This window comes from Pyrgilauda ruficollis, unplaced genomic scaffold (assembly GCF_017590135.1).
Source record: "Pyrgilauda ruficollis isolate IOZ18807 unplaced genomic scaffold, ASM1759013v1 scaffold11, whole genome shotgun sequence".
Classification (NCBI taxonomy): Eukaryota; Metazoa; Chordata; class Aves; order Passeriformes; family Passeridae; genus Pyrgilauda; species Pyrgilauda ruficollis.
The window spans coordinates 11,759,840-11,778,243 of record NW_024509210.1 but is presented as its reverse complement, the minus strand read 5'-3'; the positions used below and the strand labels follow the sequence as shown (position 1 = coordinate 11,778,243).

The window sequence follows — 18,404 nt, the reverse complement described above, 5'->3', positions numbered from 1 at the left end:
GAAGAAGCTTCCCTCTCTTCATAAATTTAGTTCCCTGTCTGCTGGGAATGGGATTTTTAAAAATCCACAAAATAGTGTCACCCAATTAGAGAAAAATAAAAACCCCTTAAGGGCTTTAGGGAAAGAAATAAATATTATTGCAGAACCCTTCAAGTCTGAGGTCTACCTAAAGCTCCCACACAAACTTTTAAACTTATTACTTTTAGTTAGCATGCATTAATTCTTTAATTCCAGCAGATGTATCTACTTCAACCAGCCAACTAGAAAACCCAAGTAAATTAAAAAATAATTACAATTTTAAAAAGTCAAACTCCTATTACACACAGTCCTGCAAAGGAAACAGGAGTAGATGATCTCATCCCTCTAAAAACACATAAAAAGGTAAGGAATTGCTACTCTTGACAGAGGCTTTGCATCTAAATTCACAATATCTCTCTCTGGACAGTTTTTCATTATTGTCTCATACTTGGAATCACAGTTTATATTCAAAGCAGAACTCAGTAACACTGCAAACCCTGCACTCAGTGTGGGCCACCTAGGATTTTCCTTTTCTTCAGCTGTTAACTGAAGTGGATCCAGCAGCTTCAGCCCTTGACACACAGAAGAATGAGTAGAGCAAGCTTTTTCCTCCTCAGTACTAGCTCAGGGATTAAGTGGATGTACAGGTCACACACCATTAAGGAGAACCCTTCTCTTTGGCATTTCATGTACTCAAAATCATACCCATAAGAGATTTTTTCACCCAAGCACTTCTGCAGCTTCATTAGAAGTGACAACATTCACAGACTAAAAATTAATCTAAAACTTCTGTTTATAAAAAAAAAGGAATAAAACCCCTGATTTCAGAATCATCAGTTAAGTGAAATAAAGATCAGCCGTGTAAATGGAACAAAACCAGTTCACACCAGCAGAAAGCACAGGAAAATGTTTAGCTCTGTACAGGCCTGTGGAAGTCCTGTCATTGTGCCATAGCTCCCCAAACAGTTATTTCAGAATCAATCTCAGAAAACAGTATAGAATTTTCAAGTCCTGTAGTAGCACAATTGTGGGACAGATGAATGGATAAAATTATTCTGTCCCTTTAAGGCCAAACTATGAGAAATGCAGAAGAAAGAAATTGCTGTAGTCACAAGTAATGACATATTGGCACAGGTCTACCTGAAAGCAAGAACCAAGAAAAAATGTTTGGATGTTGGTGAGGGCTGGTCCTTAATTGTAGCATAATTTTACATAATTAGGTGTTTTGTTTTTTTTACATCACCATACAGAAGGTTAAAAATGCTGCCTTGAGTTTATAGAAGAATGTATGCATGAATGTGCACTTTGTGTGCTGGGATGATCATTTCACAGAGGTTTTCATTCCAATTACAAGTTTATTGTAACAACATGCAGAATATAATATTGGTATCCACCATTAGTAAATGACCAGATGAAATCAATACACTTCCATCATCACATAATCCACACAGCAGACTTCCACTTGAAAGCAGCTGTAATCAGGTGCAATAAAAATCTGACTCATGCATTCAATGGCTGCTCTTTTAAAAGAGAAAGAAAATTACAAAGAGGGTAAAGAAAACAAAGATCCCATAAACCAAAAGCACTTACAAATAGAGGTTTTCCACCCAAATGAAAATGAACACAGATAAGACTGCGTCACCTAGGTGTGCTGAGCCAAGACAGTAATCTTCCAAAAAGCATGGATTTACATGTTGAGATTTGCATTTTCAGTAAATGCACTACGTAATGCAGTTGGGTGGGAGCCAGACTACCAGCTATTAAATTTAAAAGGATGAAAACCACTTCTGAGACTCCAAGAAGGAAAACTAATAGCCAGACACTTCAGACCCATTTTTGATGAGTCAAAGTAATACAATATCCAAACAGCTCCTGTCCCTATTCTCAACAATATTACTTCCCTGTCCCTGCCTCAAGTCTGAAGAAAACACTCCTATCTAATAAGAGCTCTTCACTCCTGGTTTGTGATGGGAAAGCTAATCATATCAGCTAGAATTTCTCACAAGTAATTTGCTAATAAAATATCCTGAGACAGTTATGGAAGCTGACTTGACTTCTGTTTTGTACCAGACTACAATACCATGTGCTCCTCTCCAAACAAATAATTTCCTATTTCACACTGGTCACCAGCTCAGGCAAAGTGACCACCATTACACCATGATGAACTGAAGCCATGTTTCCTCCCCTCGTACTTGACTCCAGAATGGTTAAAATATTCTCCAGCTCACTCACACAAAACACAACCAAGGAAAGGATGGGAACATTGAGGACTTACCTGAAAAATTCCGAGACACAAGCATCGTCGTGAGGATTGCACCCTGTGAGGAAGACAAAGCAGGGATAACAGAAAGTGCCACTTGAGAAAGAGGCTGGGCTGACCCATGGAGGACACAATGCATCAGTTACCAATGCAGACATATACCACTGGTACCCTGAAGAACCCCTATGTATCCAGGATTCCCACGTGTGCCTCTTAGGCCCTACACGGGACCACTCACAGTCTTGCCTTTCTAGAGCAGCAGCTAGATGCCAGGCAGGATAGCCTAGGAAATCTGAAATGGCACTAAGAATTAAACACATAGCTGCTTCCTAGATTTCACACAGCAGAGAGCTGCTTCGTGCATAGGTCAGAGGCTTTGCCTCAGCTGCAGGCAACTGGTAACACTAGTACTGGAAGGTGCAGAATGTTCAGAACTAAAAGTCCCAGAACTACCTGCTCTATTTCAACTCACTGGCAGAAACTAGAAGGGATGAATATGTAGCAGAGGAGGCATGGGAAGCTTAGACACTAACTACCCTGCTCCTCAGTACACTGCTCCAGTGCCCTGTACTGGAGGATCACATTAGGTACTTCTCTAACACTGTGCTAGTCATGAAAAAAATTATTTCTGCTAGGAAGGCACTAACCTCCAATTCAGAGAACTAAAATCAAATGTAAAGTGAATTATAATGTACTTACCTTTAGCTTCCTTCTCGCATTGAACTTTCTCAAGCATTCCACAGTCTCCTGCCTGTGCATCATTGAGGCAACAGTGGATCGTTGCTGAAAAACAGGAACAGCAGAATATCAAGAACATACCCATACAAATCAGCCAGGGAAGTTCATTCCATTTGCACACAATCAACACATTCAGGATGACATGGCCAAGCCTCTCACCACCGCATGGATGCAAAGCACTGCAACTGGTTCATAACCTGAGAATTTCCATCAAGACTCATTAAATTAAGATGGGCTATGATAGGACTGCACCCAAGAAATTTATGACCGAGGTAAAGGTGAGAATCAGAGCTCCCTGCCTTTCAGGCACACACAAGATTTAAGATAGTATGAAGACAAAGCCAAATGAACAAGCACACCCATGGTGAACTGAGTTAGAGGCACTACAGAAAAGACCTGGGCTGCATTAGTTACAGTTTGAAAGGGAAATTTCAAGCAGTAAGGGAATACTTGTGAGCAGCAGCCTTCCTGGACATGGCAATCCCCTGAATGTAAGAGGTTGACTAGCAGAGGCCTTGGCATCTTTGTATCAGTATTGCAGAAACAGATTCTCAACATGTAAGAGAAAAGATCATGTATTTCTATTGTACCAATGGAAAAAATGAGCATAATCTCTATGCAGTGATGCACATCTATCATCCAAAGCAGACTGGGATACCATCAGCTGCAAAAAGACAAAAGATAACTTCCCAGAATTGTTGCAGCCATTTAGACCACAAGAGGAAATCAGAAACTGTTACTGCAAGCATTTAGAGCACGAGGAGGCCAGTGACTAATGCCAAAGTAGCTGTTGCTCTTGCATAGAACCACAAGCCTGAATTCCCTTTATGAGGACAGTGGGTGAATTTCTAACCTGGCAGATAAGTGTGAACAAAGTCTCCACTAACTTTCTCTTGCTTGAAAAAAATTCTGCAATACCCAAAAGAACTGTAAACTGCGTGCATATTCAGCTAGTTTCAGGGGCAGTCTCTGCTTTGATCCTATTGTCAAAGCTGGTCACCTGTTGCAGTACACATGGCAGTGTGTGGGAAGAATGTAGCCAAAATGTCCTCAAACAACAGTGGTGGTCACGGTTCCTCCAGCCTCTTCAGGAGAGACAGTGAAGTTCAGTTGTTCAATGTGTGCTTACAAGAATCAGGACACATACTTCAGAAGTTCAGTGATGCTAAGACACTCAGTGTCTCAGACAAACTTTTAAACTTTTTTAGGTTTCCTACAACATTTACTTTAGAGGAGCCATACGTATCCGGAAAAAAACAGATATTGTGCACACAAGGACTGCAAAGCAAAAGGAAACAACAAATTCAACAGGAGGCAGTTTCAGCAAGCGGCTGACATGGCTGGGAAGTGAAATCAGACTCTCCCCTAGCTCAGAGAAGGAAAGTTGCCGCAGGGAGTGGGCTATCATAATACAACTTTGGCTACAGGCATCTGGAGGAAAGTTTAATACACAGGAACTTGATTATAAGCATGCAAGGAGAAAAAAAAAAAAAAAGATATGCAGTCTCAGCTAGTGTGAAGTTTTGACTTCCAAGGAACTTGCATCATTTTACAGCAGATGCTCCTGTTAGACAGATGTTCACATAATTAACTTTAAATTGCTATCTGTTGATTTGTAGTATAAGGACACCACCACCACAGTTTCTCAAAAACAAATGAGCAAAGGAGCACACTAGACCCATCCCAGAAGTATACTGTGGTATTAACAGAGCATCTGGTAAGACTTAGGTCAAACTATTTCATCCTGCAGAGATAAAAGTGCATCACTGCTGCCCTCCCCTACACCCACACCCAGCTGTGTTCTGGGATTTCCTTGCCAACTTCGCAAAAGATGAAAAATACTTATGTGTGAGGTCTGGCAAGGCAGAAACTACATGCACATAACAGCAAAAGATTTTTTGCTGATTTCAAGTTTACAGCCAGGTAAGATGCAGCATAGCAGAAATGTCCCAAACATTGCCAAGATGCTATGCCATAAACTGAAGCAGAGATTAAGAACAAAATGGTTCTAAAATTTTTGTCTGATGCCAAACTCCATTTGACACTTTAGGATGCTATGGATTGGAAAAGATGTGGGGAAAAAACCAGAAACTGTGGGCACTGACAAAATTCTAAAAGCATACGGATTTTTTTTTACTACTGTGGAAATAAAAGGACCACAGCATAACAAAGTTGGCTTGTTGAAGGTCAGTATCAAAATTACAAAAAAAAATCTTAAATATCTGAAATATACTGGGTCCTTCAAGTCTTCCTGGCATGTGCATTCAAGGCAAACCTGTAATAAGGAGAACACTTACACAGACCCATGGGTGTTTGAGAGCCTGGTCAGCTGTGATGCGCTTCGCTGGGTTTATCGTCAGCATCTGGTTGATCAAATTCTTGGCTTCGGGAGTCACAGTGTCCCACTCAGGTGATGGGAACTAAAAGAGGAAGAAGGAACAGATGATGAACTGAATAGAAATCTCTTCTACTAGCAGAAGAGATTCTCCCCTGCTACACAGCTAAATTGCAGCCTTTGCCCTTTTGATACCAGGGCTAGCACATTTGCAAAACCCACCAATTTTTGTGAAAACTCATACTGAACAAAAATCATCCAGAATCCAACAAATGAATGGTACCAGACAGCAGGACACACCTGTACCATTCACCAGACATAAGCAAGAAGATTAAGATTTTAAAAGCCTTTTAGGAATCACTCAGACCTTTGAATTTCTTTCACACTCAACAGTTAAAAAAGTCAAGTCACAGATCTTTTTAACTGAGTTCTTACATGAAAAACACAGGCATTATCTTTTTTTACCCCACCTGTCTCTTTCTACAGCATGCTAAAAGCTCTAACAGCTTATGAAAAATCACAAACAGTTAACTACAGCAAAACTGCATGAAAGCAAAACCCACTAACAGGGAACATCCCATCAGGTACACTTTTCCTACCATAAAACACAATATCCTGGAACAATACCAGTCACTTGGGTGTAGCAACCCAGCAGCAAGTTGTTAGCACTGACCTACCATACCAAGATCTTTACTTGGGGGGCAAGAGAGATGTAACAGTGGATGGGAATACAGAAGCATGAAAACAAAGAAAAGAATTTTAAGTATTCCAGCTGCTGATCATCCATGAGGGGGTAACTGCTTTCTGCTATAATTCTAGCAATGATAAAGATGGGATATTTACACCATCCTGTAAAGGCTTGCATGTGGTATGGATGACAGCATGCTGAGATTAAATCCTATGAATCTACTGTACAAATACAGGTGAACTTCAGAACACAAATATGCTGTTGGGGTGAAGCTCTCTGTCTTTAAGTGGGAGAAAAAAATGGATTTATCCTGAAAACATTTCCTTACAGTACTACATAATTTAGAAAAAGTTCATTCCATCTTTTTTTCGCATGCATTTTTATCGCTTTACTCAGTTGGGTCATAACAATACACCTGCCATATTTGATTTGCATATAATCTCATTTCTGCATTCGCAGGCATCACTAAGGCATTAAACAATTTGTTCTGCAAGCATTGCACGAGGATACTCAAAAATCATGATACTGAAGTTTCAAGCAAGGATACTTTTCCCACACCTGAACTCTGAAGTGTTCATGGTAATGTCTTGCAAAACCCCTACTCAACCAAAAAAAAAAAAAAAAAAAAATCACTGTTTTTTCTGTTGCCATTTTCTGTCTGGTCAAGGGAGAATAACAGACTGGTCTACAGGTCCCTTGGTGTTGGGTAAGGACACCAGAGACATGTGCATCAGTAAAATGCAGCAGAAAATGCAGCAGTTTTCTATCAGGTAAAATAAAATGAGGGAAGAATCTAGTGAAATTTATTCACTATAGATAAGAATTCAAAAACAACAGATAGGCAAGAAGGAATCAAGCACTTCACTCTTCATGACTTACAGAAAGAGGTATTTAATTCCTGAAGTGGTTTCAAAATCCCCATTGATATAATTAGTGCAAAAATGCTTCAAATAAGACCAATCAACACAAAAACCAGAGGAGCAGCAAGGCAAGAGAAGAACACAAGTCCATTTATGGCTATCAGGTACAAAGATATCACTTTGCTTTCACTCAGGAAAGCCACAGAGCCAGGACATAGGCAGACTTTTGCTCTCACCAGTACAGGTGCTCTCATGGTCTCAAGCACAGAAGCTGGGAGGTAACCGGCAGGAGTCCAGCAGAGCCCTCACCTTTTGGGGTTTTATTTTTGTTTAATACAAACCACAAGACAGCCTACAAAAAGAACTCCTCAACTTCCTCTTGATATTCATGCCCACAGGCTTTGAGCTAGGATTTCCAGGAGTTCCTTCTTCCCTCTCAAGCCTCTCCTTACATGGAAGAATTTATGTCAAACATTAAAGCTATGGTACTCAAACTACATTTTATTCCACCTTTGCTTCCCTCAGTACTAACCTCCTTGCTATTTCTCTTTCAGACACTTTTTACACCTCAGTTTTGTCATGCTCTAAGAAGTGTTCCATGATCTGCTTGGCTTTTTACCAGAGCCTCCAACCCAATCCACCAAGCTGATCCCCACCACAAAGCCACCCTCCAATGGTCCCCCACCATTCAGTCTTCTCAGTGGGCTCCATGCTTTCCATGGACTACAGCACAGAGCAGTAAAAGACCATAACTGAAGCTATTATACTACAGAATACATCCCCATACTTTTGATTAGGCCTTGACAAAGACAAGCTTCTTCATTCTATCTTCCCTCTACTCCACTGAAAAAATCAACATTACTAGAAGACACCATTTCCCACCCTCTGCATTTCCCTAACAAGTATCAATGTTCTAGTGCCCACTGTGATGCTTTCCCCTCATATCCCTTCAGCAGCCCCAGACAGGACTGTATCCCAGGCAGTGAAGACAACGAGGTGTATGAGCATGTCAAAGGTCACTTTGCACAGAAGCTTGGGCCTGCTGCAGGACGCCAGGTAAGATTGTGCCATGTTTTGGATGGCTTCTACACCCATGCAGGTACTCAGCAAGAAAGTGCCCTTACGTCATAGGCTCCGGCTTTGATCTGCTGATAGAGTTTGTGCTGATCTTCATCCCAAAAGGGAGGGTACCCCACTAGTAATATGTACAGAATCACTCCTGGGAGGGAGAGACACAGATACACTATGGTTAGGCTAATATGCCATTTATTCCTTCAGCCCCTCTTCCTTCCCTTTTGACAGTCCCCAAGGCAATGAATGCTTCATGTATTCATTTGCCATCATATTTAGCCTTCTGAGATAGCAAAACACAGTACAAATCTGACATCTGCTGGACCTCACCCTGGCCCTTCATGTTCAGCTCTTAATGCCAGTGTCAGGAGCCAGAACGAGCTGCATAATTGTCCTTCTACCCTCCTCTGGCTACCATGGCTGGTGAGCCACAACTCCCAGCTGCTCTCAGAGTAAGATGAAGCCACATCTCTTAAGGCTCCTGAGCAGCAAGGGACATTTTAGGAAGGAGTCTGTTTTTAGATGCTTACTGTGCATGGTGTTGGGACAAAAATGACACTGACAAAGCTGACACTCCTGGCCCGCAGAGAACCATTTAGTCCATGTCAGGCAACACTGATATCACAAATCTTTAAACTTATCTGTCCCAGATATATTAACACTTACTTATTTTCTTTTAAAAGAGTCATCCCTCATCAGTGTTTAATCTTCTACATAGTTAGTGTAATAGGAAATTGCTACAGTTATCTAAACAACTGACTCTGCAAAGCATAGACAGGTCCTATCTCTTGAGTCTCAAATATCTGATAGATGGCCCAAGGAAAAGATTAGGAACCAGAATCAAATGAGTTCAGGCTCCAGTATTCATTCCATCTATACAAGGTGCTTATCCTCAGTTGTGCCTTCATGTCTCCGCCTAATAAGAAGGAGCACTGTGCACCCTCCCAGCAACACAAGGAATCACTCTTTTACATGGAACGATGTTGTTTAAGTGTAAAATATTTTGTTAAATCTTACCACATGCCCATATATCCACTGGTTTTCCATAAGGATCTTTTCTTAAGACTTCAGGGGAGAGGTAGCCTGGAGTACCAGCAAACCCTGCCAGAAAATGGATGACATGAAGTACTTACAGTACCCAAGCAGAAGAGAGCTTGCCATATCATAAAATCTACTAGTGGTAACTAACAAATTCCAAAACCCATCTCTTCCACCCTTCATCTCTTATTTGCTAGATCTGTCTCTTGGTAAACCAACAAAAAGAGGCAAGAAATCCCAAAATAAAACAGAAAATCAGATGGGATCCATTGCCTGTGTATTGCAAGAAAAACAGGCAAGTAAGAGGGACCACGTCAACCAACCGGGCACAAACTTGTATGCCAGGCCTTATATAATTGTTACATATAATGGCTTGGAGTTTGAAAACACAAGACACAGATGGGACACACCTGATTGCCAAGTGGTATGGGGAGACCAGAAGAAGAAGTCATTTTTCCAGAATCCCTGCAGCATTGCAGAGTATCAGAACTGATTTTTAGCCTGAAAAGGTCTTATTTCTAATTATGTTTTAGCTAAACAAATATAAGGTCAGATCCAAATGTGCCTGAGGAAGGCTAGGTCAAATGCATTTCTGTAAAGTGACCAAACAAAATTCCAGATGTCTACACTTCTGAGCAGTAGGAAAGTTCAGATCAGGGTCTAAACTTAGCAGCTGCATTCATCTCTGACACTAGCATCTACCATAAACTGAGAAGAAAAATAGAGAAACACATAGCCATTTTTTCTGTCTTTCTTTATTAGTTTTTCCTCTATTGCACCTAGGATTGAGCCTAAGACCCAGAGGCTGTCATGCTTGGCAAAGAAACAGCCAAATACAGAGAAGTGTGCTGGAAGAGTCGAGAGAAAGTACTCAGGAGGGTGCAACTAAACCAGCCACCAGAAAACAGGAGAGCAAAGCTAGGAAAGCTCAAACAGTCTTACCAAACCAGGCCTGCTGCTCTCCCTGGACTTCTATAGCCAGTCCGAAGTCAGCCAGTTTGACAGCAGCACCCTTACATTTACTCGCTAGTAGTAAATTCTCAGGCTGAGGAGAAGAAAGAAAAAGAGAGTAAGAATGAAAGAGTGACATCCTTGTTAAAACATCTAGTATTCACATTACTAAACTGCACCTACTGACTGAAGTTAGCATGCAGTACTAAACCTGTTCACATGAAGACCCAGCAACAGCAACAAATGGCCTTTACCTAGAGTGGCAGAAAACTGTCAAGTCTAACACAAATCCTCTGGCTCCTCCGTGGGAGACAGAGCCTCTTCCAACCCAGCCCATACATTACATGCTGACACCAGAGGGCACTGGCAGTACAGTTCCTGCAGCACTTAAGCCAAAATTCTATTCTGCCCTTCTCAAAGAGGATAACTGGGGGGAGGGGAAAGGGAAGTGGGGGAAGAAGGGAGGGACAATGCAGGAGATAAAATCTGCAGTGATGTTTCTCCCCTTGAACATTAGACAGTCCCCAAGGCACTGAAAAAGTAAATATGATGCTAATAAGGGCTGCCAAACACGCTGCTGTAATGTGGGAAGGCATCATCTGGCTAGGCAGTAGTTTTCATCCCTTACAGAAAAAGCCTCAGCCTCAAACTGGCATAAGCAGCACAGCAGTGAGTATACTTGTAAGCAATTTTTTCATGCTATGCATTTACAGCAGCATAAAATATTCTGTCTTGCTACTGCTGCCATCACCTATACAAGAAGCAACCATGTCACTTTTTCCATGTGCCAAGAAAAAGAGACAGACTTTTGACCCTCATATTTCCACCCTGAATGAATCTCACTCATAATTCTGTTGTGTTCCAGCAGAGGACTTCAGCAGAAGATTTTACACAGATCCAAAAAGTGGACTGAGAATTGGCAGCTTCCTCTGAAGCACCAGAGCAGCCCTATCTACATGGGACCCCTTGAAACCTCAAAGCCTTTAAGGTGATATCTATTATGGCTTTGCAGGAAAATCAACTTGAGGATAGGCAGGTCAAACGGTGGTTTCTCATCCTATCCTCTTCTCATCTTTTATGCAATTCTCTATCAAGCTGATTTTTTAACTGAGCATGATGGATACCTGGAAATCCAGAAACAGGAGCTTTCTCGTCTCAAAAATTGATAAGGGTCTTTTTTGCGGCCTGCTCACTATTTTCACCCCATAGCAACTCTTTACCCCTGTTCTGCCTGACAGGCACAAGATGCTTTGCTCACTCATCTGTCCTAAAGCACTGGGCATGTGCCTACTACTGCCTTGAATGAAAGGAGAAAAGCCTTCCTCAATACAGCCCTTGCCATAAGCAGCATGGAAGGAAGGATAGCTGGGTCTCAATACATTCGGATGCCGCTGGCTTTTCACTATATGGCAAGAAGAACAGATTGTGGTAATCAGGCAACACTAATGAAAATTCACCACTATAAACATGACCCTAAGCAGAAAATCAATTAAATATTCTGAAACTCCAGATGATCGCACCTAGGCTTAGCTTGACTAAGAGCAACATTTAAGACAGACCTGTGCTAGTTAAGCACTTTGTACCTCTATTTTAGAAGCAAACACCTTAAGGCTAATGGTGCTTTTCCATGTGCATGTCTGCCAACATATGCGTTGTTTCAGGATTCACATACTTTTTGGTGAGGATGTGAATGCACTCCCTAATTTCTTACAATCCCTATAGGCAGCTCAACATTTGACATACATCAATAGCATGTCAGCCAAAAGACAGGCTTATGAGAGTGAGGTGCAAAAGGCAAAACTTTACTTGAAGCAGGCTCTGCAGTTATTACACACTGACCCTGAAGGCCAAGCTTTTGGAGAGGAGCTAAATATTCAATAAAAAGCATAGGAACTTTCATTGCTAAAAGGAATGGTTACTCCTCAGGCCTGGATAGTTTCAGTCAATCAGAGAAAGCAACAGAAGAAGCATGTTAACTACAGTAGGGAGTGTCTAGAAGCTGATAGATTCTGAAGAAGTTGCTAGCTTTCCTACAAACAAAACTTTTGGAAGGAAACCAGATTATATTTGAACACAACGAAAGCGTCTTCTGTACTGGAAAACATTATTGATTTTCATAGACTCCCTAATTTTGGGCACTAGTCCCTCTTGGATGTTGCTTTCTCAGGAGCTGGTTTTGGATCTAATCAGGAGCAGCCACAGTCCACAGCAGACCATTAGCATATTTTCACAGTGTAGTGAAGTAGAAGGTCAAAAGTGTTGCATGGGATTTTATCAGAAACACAAAGGATTATCCCCTAGATCAAAACACCAGAGGAACACTGTCACCAAGCTTGCAATGTGCTTTTACCTTGCTCTCTGCAAAATATTTTTCTACTTTCCCCCTCGTACATTGTTTAACAAGCCCAAACCAACACTAGCAGCAGGTGTCATCCTGCATTAATTTAACTGGACTGTTGGTGACCATCACCATTGCCACTTTAGACAGAGAAGGCTCCAGGGCACACAGACTTTCCCGCACAAATCTCTTCATTCTGGAGCCTTCCCAGCTCCCAGAACAGCTGCCCAGTTTGGGGAGTTTAGGTGACTCTACTGCAGAGGCTTAGGGGCTAAAAATGTGTTATAATGCATCAAATTATGGATTCATCCTGTCTTTAACTGGCCAGCAGTTTTGGTTTTAGATTAAAAGTGCTTCTACTGATGAGAGAAGAAAGAAATAACACAAAAAAATCCTTGTTGAACATCTCTGCCTTAGTGCAGTGGTATTTGGCAAGACTGCAAAACAAAAATATACATGCTCTGCGCAGACAAACTCATCCTGGCAGATTGAACAAAGATTGCTCCAGGTCTCTAGAGATCTCTTCAATCACAAACTAGAAAGTGTCCTTCATTATAATGAATCCTACCCAAGTTTCTCTGGAAGCATACTTCTCTCCAAGATTCACAACTACCACATCCTGGAGCTGCCTCAGAGAGTCTGAGAGCTGGCAAGCTTCACAAAGACTGAAAACTTCCTTGGGAGTTCAGCACACCCTCTAGCCCTCTAGAAAACTCTGAAGAAGCAAATTTGTGCTTCAGGAGCCCCTGAACCCAGTTCAAGTGAAAAAAAAACAAAACAAAAAAATACAACAAAACCAAACCCAAAAAAAGCCCACACAAAAATCCCTGCTGGCAACACAATATTCCTGTCTTGCCTCTTCCAATGATCCCCTGGCTGCTCTCCTCAGACTACAGCACAGAGGAAACATTACCTTCAAGTCCCTGTGCACAATATCATGCTGGTGAATGTGATTCACACTCTCCAGTATCTGATGAATACAGTGGCTGCAAGATAAAAGGGAGAGACACACAAAGTTACGCACACACATTTAACATCTCATCTCATCTTATCCCAGAACTAATTCCCTAATTTTTATATTTGTACTACAGGGCACTCAAGATCTCATGCTGAATCTCTTCCTCATGACCAGTGGATGCCACAGCTCAGCACCATCACACCTGAATGACCCCAGCACACCAGTAACAGGATGCCAAACATCCTTTCTGTAGCAGGACCACAAAGCCTCTCTCCTACATCCCATCATTTCCTTTCTTGCCTTCCCATCAAACTAAGCCTCTCGCTCGTTCCTTCAGCCAGCAGTGCCCACCCCACACAAAACAAGCAAGGCATCCGAGTATCTTCAAACAGCAGTCGAAATTGTGCAAGCAAGACCAAATTACTCCAGGAAGCATTCCACTGGGCTAGTCCTGAGCAAAGAATAAACTTTGGGAGAGCAGCAGCCTCCTCCAGAAAATTCAGGATGACGACGCCTGGGTGCCTGCCAGTTTGCAAAGCTTTCAGAGCAGCATCTCAAGCACTTTATATACACAATGTGCACACACACCCGCTTGCTGGGTGCCTTTTAAGTACAGATCCCACTTAAGGGGTTAGTAATCTGAAAAGCAGACTCATTCCGTTAAGTGCAGCGTGCTGCACTCCCCCAGCTCACACAAAACCCTGTCTCTGCCATTCCCACTGCTGTAAACCACAGGGACAAAAACAAGATGTTATTTACACCTGTCGCATAACAACAGCACAATTCACCCATGGGTGAGATTCCAGGTTGGAACCATCTCTTCCACTAAACATTTACTTGGCTCCCAAGGGTGAATGTGGAACTGAATAGGGATTTTGACAACTATGGCTGGGCAGTAAGCATCCTCACTGTAGGATCTATCAGATCTTCACTGACTTCTACAAATCTCAGAGGAACAAATTTTAAATGAGTGAAATATCTGAGGAAAGGAAAAAAGGCTACAGGAAAAGATGGGAAGAGGGTGAGGAGAGGAAGAGGAGGTTCAGCACTGTGTATTTGCTACCCCCACCCATCTGGAGCTGGCAGTACGATCCTCAGGGTCGGAATCCATGAAAATCTCCCTGCTCCCAAAACAAAAATGTATAATTAGAACAGAGCTGAGTCTGAGCGAGGGAGATTTTCTGGCCAAAAATGGCAAAAGTGTGAGGTGTCCCAGGCGAGCCAAACACGGCAGATTGGCACAGACCTCGCTCCCTCGCTCTCTCAGACTGCTCTGGAATTCAGCACAGCATGGGGAGAGAAAGGGAGGAGTTTCACTCTGTCATCTTGTGGGCACTTGGAGACCTGACCAGCTGACAGTCAGAGGGCTGAGCACCCTAAGGAGGGCTTACAGAGCAACAGACAGTCCTCCTTTTCCCCTAACCCTGCCATAATTTTCCTGAGCAGCGTCAGTCACTGACAGCTTTTGAGCACTTGAAGGAACAGGCACTGGCAAGAGGAACAGGGGAAGGATTGTGATTGATAACCTCAAAACCTCCCAGCTTCAAGGCAGAGTGGCATGACTGTGTAACCATCTGACATGCTGTGCCTGCAAGATCTGTACACCCCACTGAAAACATCTATGGGGTTCTCAGACCTCTCTGCCAGGAGCTCCAGCAGAACTGATGAGTTCACTGGCCTTTCCAATCACCAGAGAGCTCCTGGCAGAGCATGCAGGGCAGTGCCTCATTTGAAAGCCTGCAATGACCAGAAGACACACACTGTAAGTGAACCACAGGGAAAGCAAATAAGTGCCTGCAGACTCCATTAGCAGTACCTACACCAACACCCCAGGTCACGCTCTCTTTTCCTCCGCGCACTCAGTATCACTGTCCTTAAAGTACTGCCTACCAAACTCAACCTGCCACAGTACCCACTACTTCCTTCTTACTCCACTCTTCTCATGGCTCTCCTGATTTCTGCTTCAGCAAGGGTTAGTGTGGGATAAGAACATGACTGGGTATTCAGTCTGCAGAGTGAAATGTCACACCATTGGGCCACTCCAAGACCATGCAAAAGCAGAACAGGAGTGGCCTAATCCCAGCTTTGATTCCAGATGCTGCATGTCCAGCAGATGGATGGGTCAGACAACACCCTCAGCCACTGCTGCACATAACATCCACCCTGTATAAACAGGGACATGCACGTGCCACTTAGGAAACTCGCATACGGGAGAGAGGGAACACATTCAGGAACAGAAGGGCATAACTCTAAATATTTTTAACATTGAAATATGGAGGTTGCTCTCTCATGTTGTGCCTTCTGTCACTGCACTGACCAGCTCATAGTCAGAGAGGGCTTCCACAGAAACACAGCCTTCAAAGCCCCCTCTCCTCACTGCCCTGCAAACCATTACCTAGACACAGGAGAATTGAATGGATCTGCCCAACAGCAGTGGCACATCACTGGAAACCCTGCTAGAAGAAGGAGGCCAAGCAGGCAACACCCTCACAGCTCTCCTTTATGTTTGCATAGTAAGGACACACTGTCACCACCCACCAAAGAGGCCAGGTAGACAAAGCTGCTAGCAGTGGCTCTTCCAGCAGAGCACAGCATCTGCAAGTGGCAGAGACAGCAATGTCTGCAAGTGGGCAAGGGCTAGAGCTGTACTGAGTCAGGTTATCTGGTGACAATTAAGTTGCTGCTGGTGGCAAAAAGCGGATTTGTTTTATCCAGACAAGGGGCAAGAGCACACAGAACACAGCACACAGATCAGCAGTCAGAAAACTCATTCCTCTGGTACATGTACGCGGACACACATGCAAGGGTCTAGAAGCAGTCTTACCTGGCATCTGCTTCACTGTAGTATTCTCTAGCAACAATATCTTCAAAGAGCTCCCCACCAGTAACCCTGGAGTGCAAAAGAAGAAAGGATGTTATAAAGCCCATGCTTGTGCAGTTAAAGGATGTATACAGCCACCCATCTGGGCCCTTTGCCACGGCCTGCACGGGATACTGCCTTACAGGTGAACAAGGGCAGAGCTCCATCACCATGGCACCAGCACTGCTATATCCACACGACTGAGCCCTTGGACTGCCTTTGCACCAGCAGTGTACAGGACACTGTTGACACACTGTGCACGAATTGCCCACACACCTCTGCTGAGCGTAGTGCATGTTGAGCTTGGGAAGGACAGCCCTCCTCTGACTCCTGTTGGGCTGCCTCAGAGACAAAAATCAGTCTCCATACACAGGATAGACGTTCTTTGCCATCCCACACTTAGACCTGGTGCCAGGAGCTTTCTTGGGTCTGTCCCCACCACACAACCAATGGATTTTTGTCAAATAGGCCAGAGGTATTTACAGGTCTCAAAAGGGAAAGGGAGAATGATACTAATGCAGGTACTTTTTATTCCATTCTTAGTCAACCACCAACGTGCCTGCATCACTGGTGAAGCATCAGAGACAGACACTTACAGATCAAAGACGAGGTAATGGAAACCTTCTTCTGAAATACTGTCATGGAGTCGCACTGCAAAAACAATCAAGAATTGGAGATTTACAGAGCATGTAGCAAATATGACACTTCACAAATCAAACTCATGCACACAACTAAGTTCTCCTTCAACCCACTCAGTCTATTAATTCCCCATGCCCTTTACTCTGTGTGCTCCCTTAGCGACCTATTTTCTTCTGTTATCTCAAAGGAACAGATGGGTGTCCTGCACATACATTCACCCCTCTCCAGCGTCAAATCAAGCTCTGAGTATTTTTGATCTCCTGTTCATTCTTCCGTTCTAATGTTTCAGTACCCTCCTTTCATATCTGCCAACTTTTTCCTTCATGCTCATATTTTGGCATCTCTCCCAATCCATTATTTCCTAAAACAAACCTTTTTCCTAGTCCTGAAACAAGCCGTCAATCCATAAATTGACTTCTGACTCTACCTGCACGTCAGTACCACTGGTCTCCTTTCTGCCATTTATCTGCAAGGCTCAACGATGTTCTCTTCTGTTATTTCTTTTTCCTCGCTTCATTCTGACTTACACTAACTTACCCAAAATTCAAAACCAGTTTCTTGTCTCATTTTTCTGACCTGCTTGTTTCCGAAGACATATTCGATCACATTCTGCTTCTCAAAATTTCATCCACTTCAGCTATCCCTCCTTAATTCTGCTCCTATTACCTAAATTAACTTTCATCTTTCAATGTTCCATGTCCCAGGCTCATGATGGGCCACTATCTCCTGATATTTTGGGATCTCTGAGGTTCTGTTCTCCTTTCCCCATGTTACACATGGGTAATAACTTGTATCTGTGCATTCAGCACAATGTCATTTCCTCTTGTCTGAATCAAAATCTCTCGTCTGAATCAATCTCTCAAAATTTCTTTGACCATTCTTGGATACCTAGGCACTATTGTAACCCAAAAGGAGAAACTTCATATGGCTACAAAAACCATACTTTTTGCTTTTTTCCTCTGCTGCAGAACATCACTCTTTTCCCTGCCAATCAGTCACAAGTTAGCAATTTTCTTTCACTCAATTCCTAAGCCTTCACATCCTGACTAGAACAAGATGTCTTCTTCATGTGACCATCTATAATCTTTGCTTATTGATTCACCCAAGTAAAGCAACTAGCTGAGACAAGACTGGGTCTCTGTCACTTTAACACCTTGTAATTGAGTATTGACCAAAGTAGTGTTGACCGTTCTTATTGTTACAAGAAAAATCTCATTATCCTGTTCTATCACTTCAATGGTACTTTTGCCTCTCTTCCCTATCTTCCATTCTGTTGCACATACAGCACAGATGACCTTCCTTGATTTTCCCAGCATCATGATTTTCTCTCTGTCAGTATCAAGAAGTCAGTTTGCACCTCTTATCAGTAGACAACATCAGCTACCATCATCACTGTCTTGGGAAGGTTTCAAACTAGCACTGGGCACATATGGAACAGCTTTTGCACATGTTGTCAGTGTTCTTCTTTACTACTCCTTCCAACTTTCCTTTGTTCAGGCACCCTTCCAGGTGCATGCAAACACACTCAAACCCAGAAGAGCGAGTAGCACAGATGTGCAGAGACCACTGCCAGTACCCTTCCTCAAAGGATTTATTTCTTTCCTACTTCTTTTTGCCTGTTGATTCCCATATTTTTTTCTCCCTTTATCT

At 42.8% G+C, this 18,404-nt stretch overlaps 1 protein-coding gene across 10 annotated transcripts in view; it reads right to left on the bottom strand.

The window, feature by feature from the left end:
* The window catches only part of CAMK2G (calcium/calmodulin dependent protein kinase II gamma), a 119,316-nt gene that overhangs the window by 33,886 nt on the left and 67,026 nt on the right, over positions 1–18,404 (bottom strand). For all 10 annotated transcript variants that reach the window (XM_041473178.1, XM_041473107.1, XM_041473117.1 and 7 more), the window contains exons 4-12: positions 16,712–16,766; positions 16,080–16,145; positions 13,211–13,283; positions 9,951–10,053; positions 8,988–9,071; positions 8,024–8,118; positions 5,314–5,436; positions 2,978–3,061; positions 2,294–2,336 (exon numbers count right to left, since the gene is read on the bottom strand). In XM_041473178.1, coding sequence (XP_041329112.1) covers positions 2,294–2,336; positions 2,978–3,061; positions 5,314–5,436; positions 8,024–8,118; positions 8,988–9,071; positions 9,951–10,053; positions 13,211–13,283; positions 16,080–16,145; positions 16,712–16,766 — 726 coding nt within the window. The remainder of the gene's footprint in view (positions 1–2,293; positions 2,337–2,977; positions 3,062–5,313; positions 5,437–8,023; positions 8,119–8,987; positions 9,072–9,950; positions 10,054–13,210; positions 13,284–16,079; positions 16,146–16,711; positions 16,767–18,404) is intronic.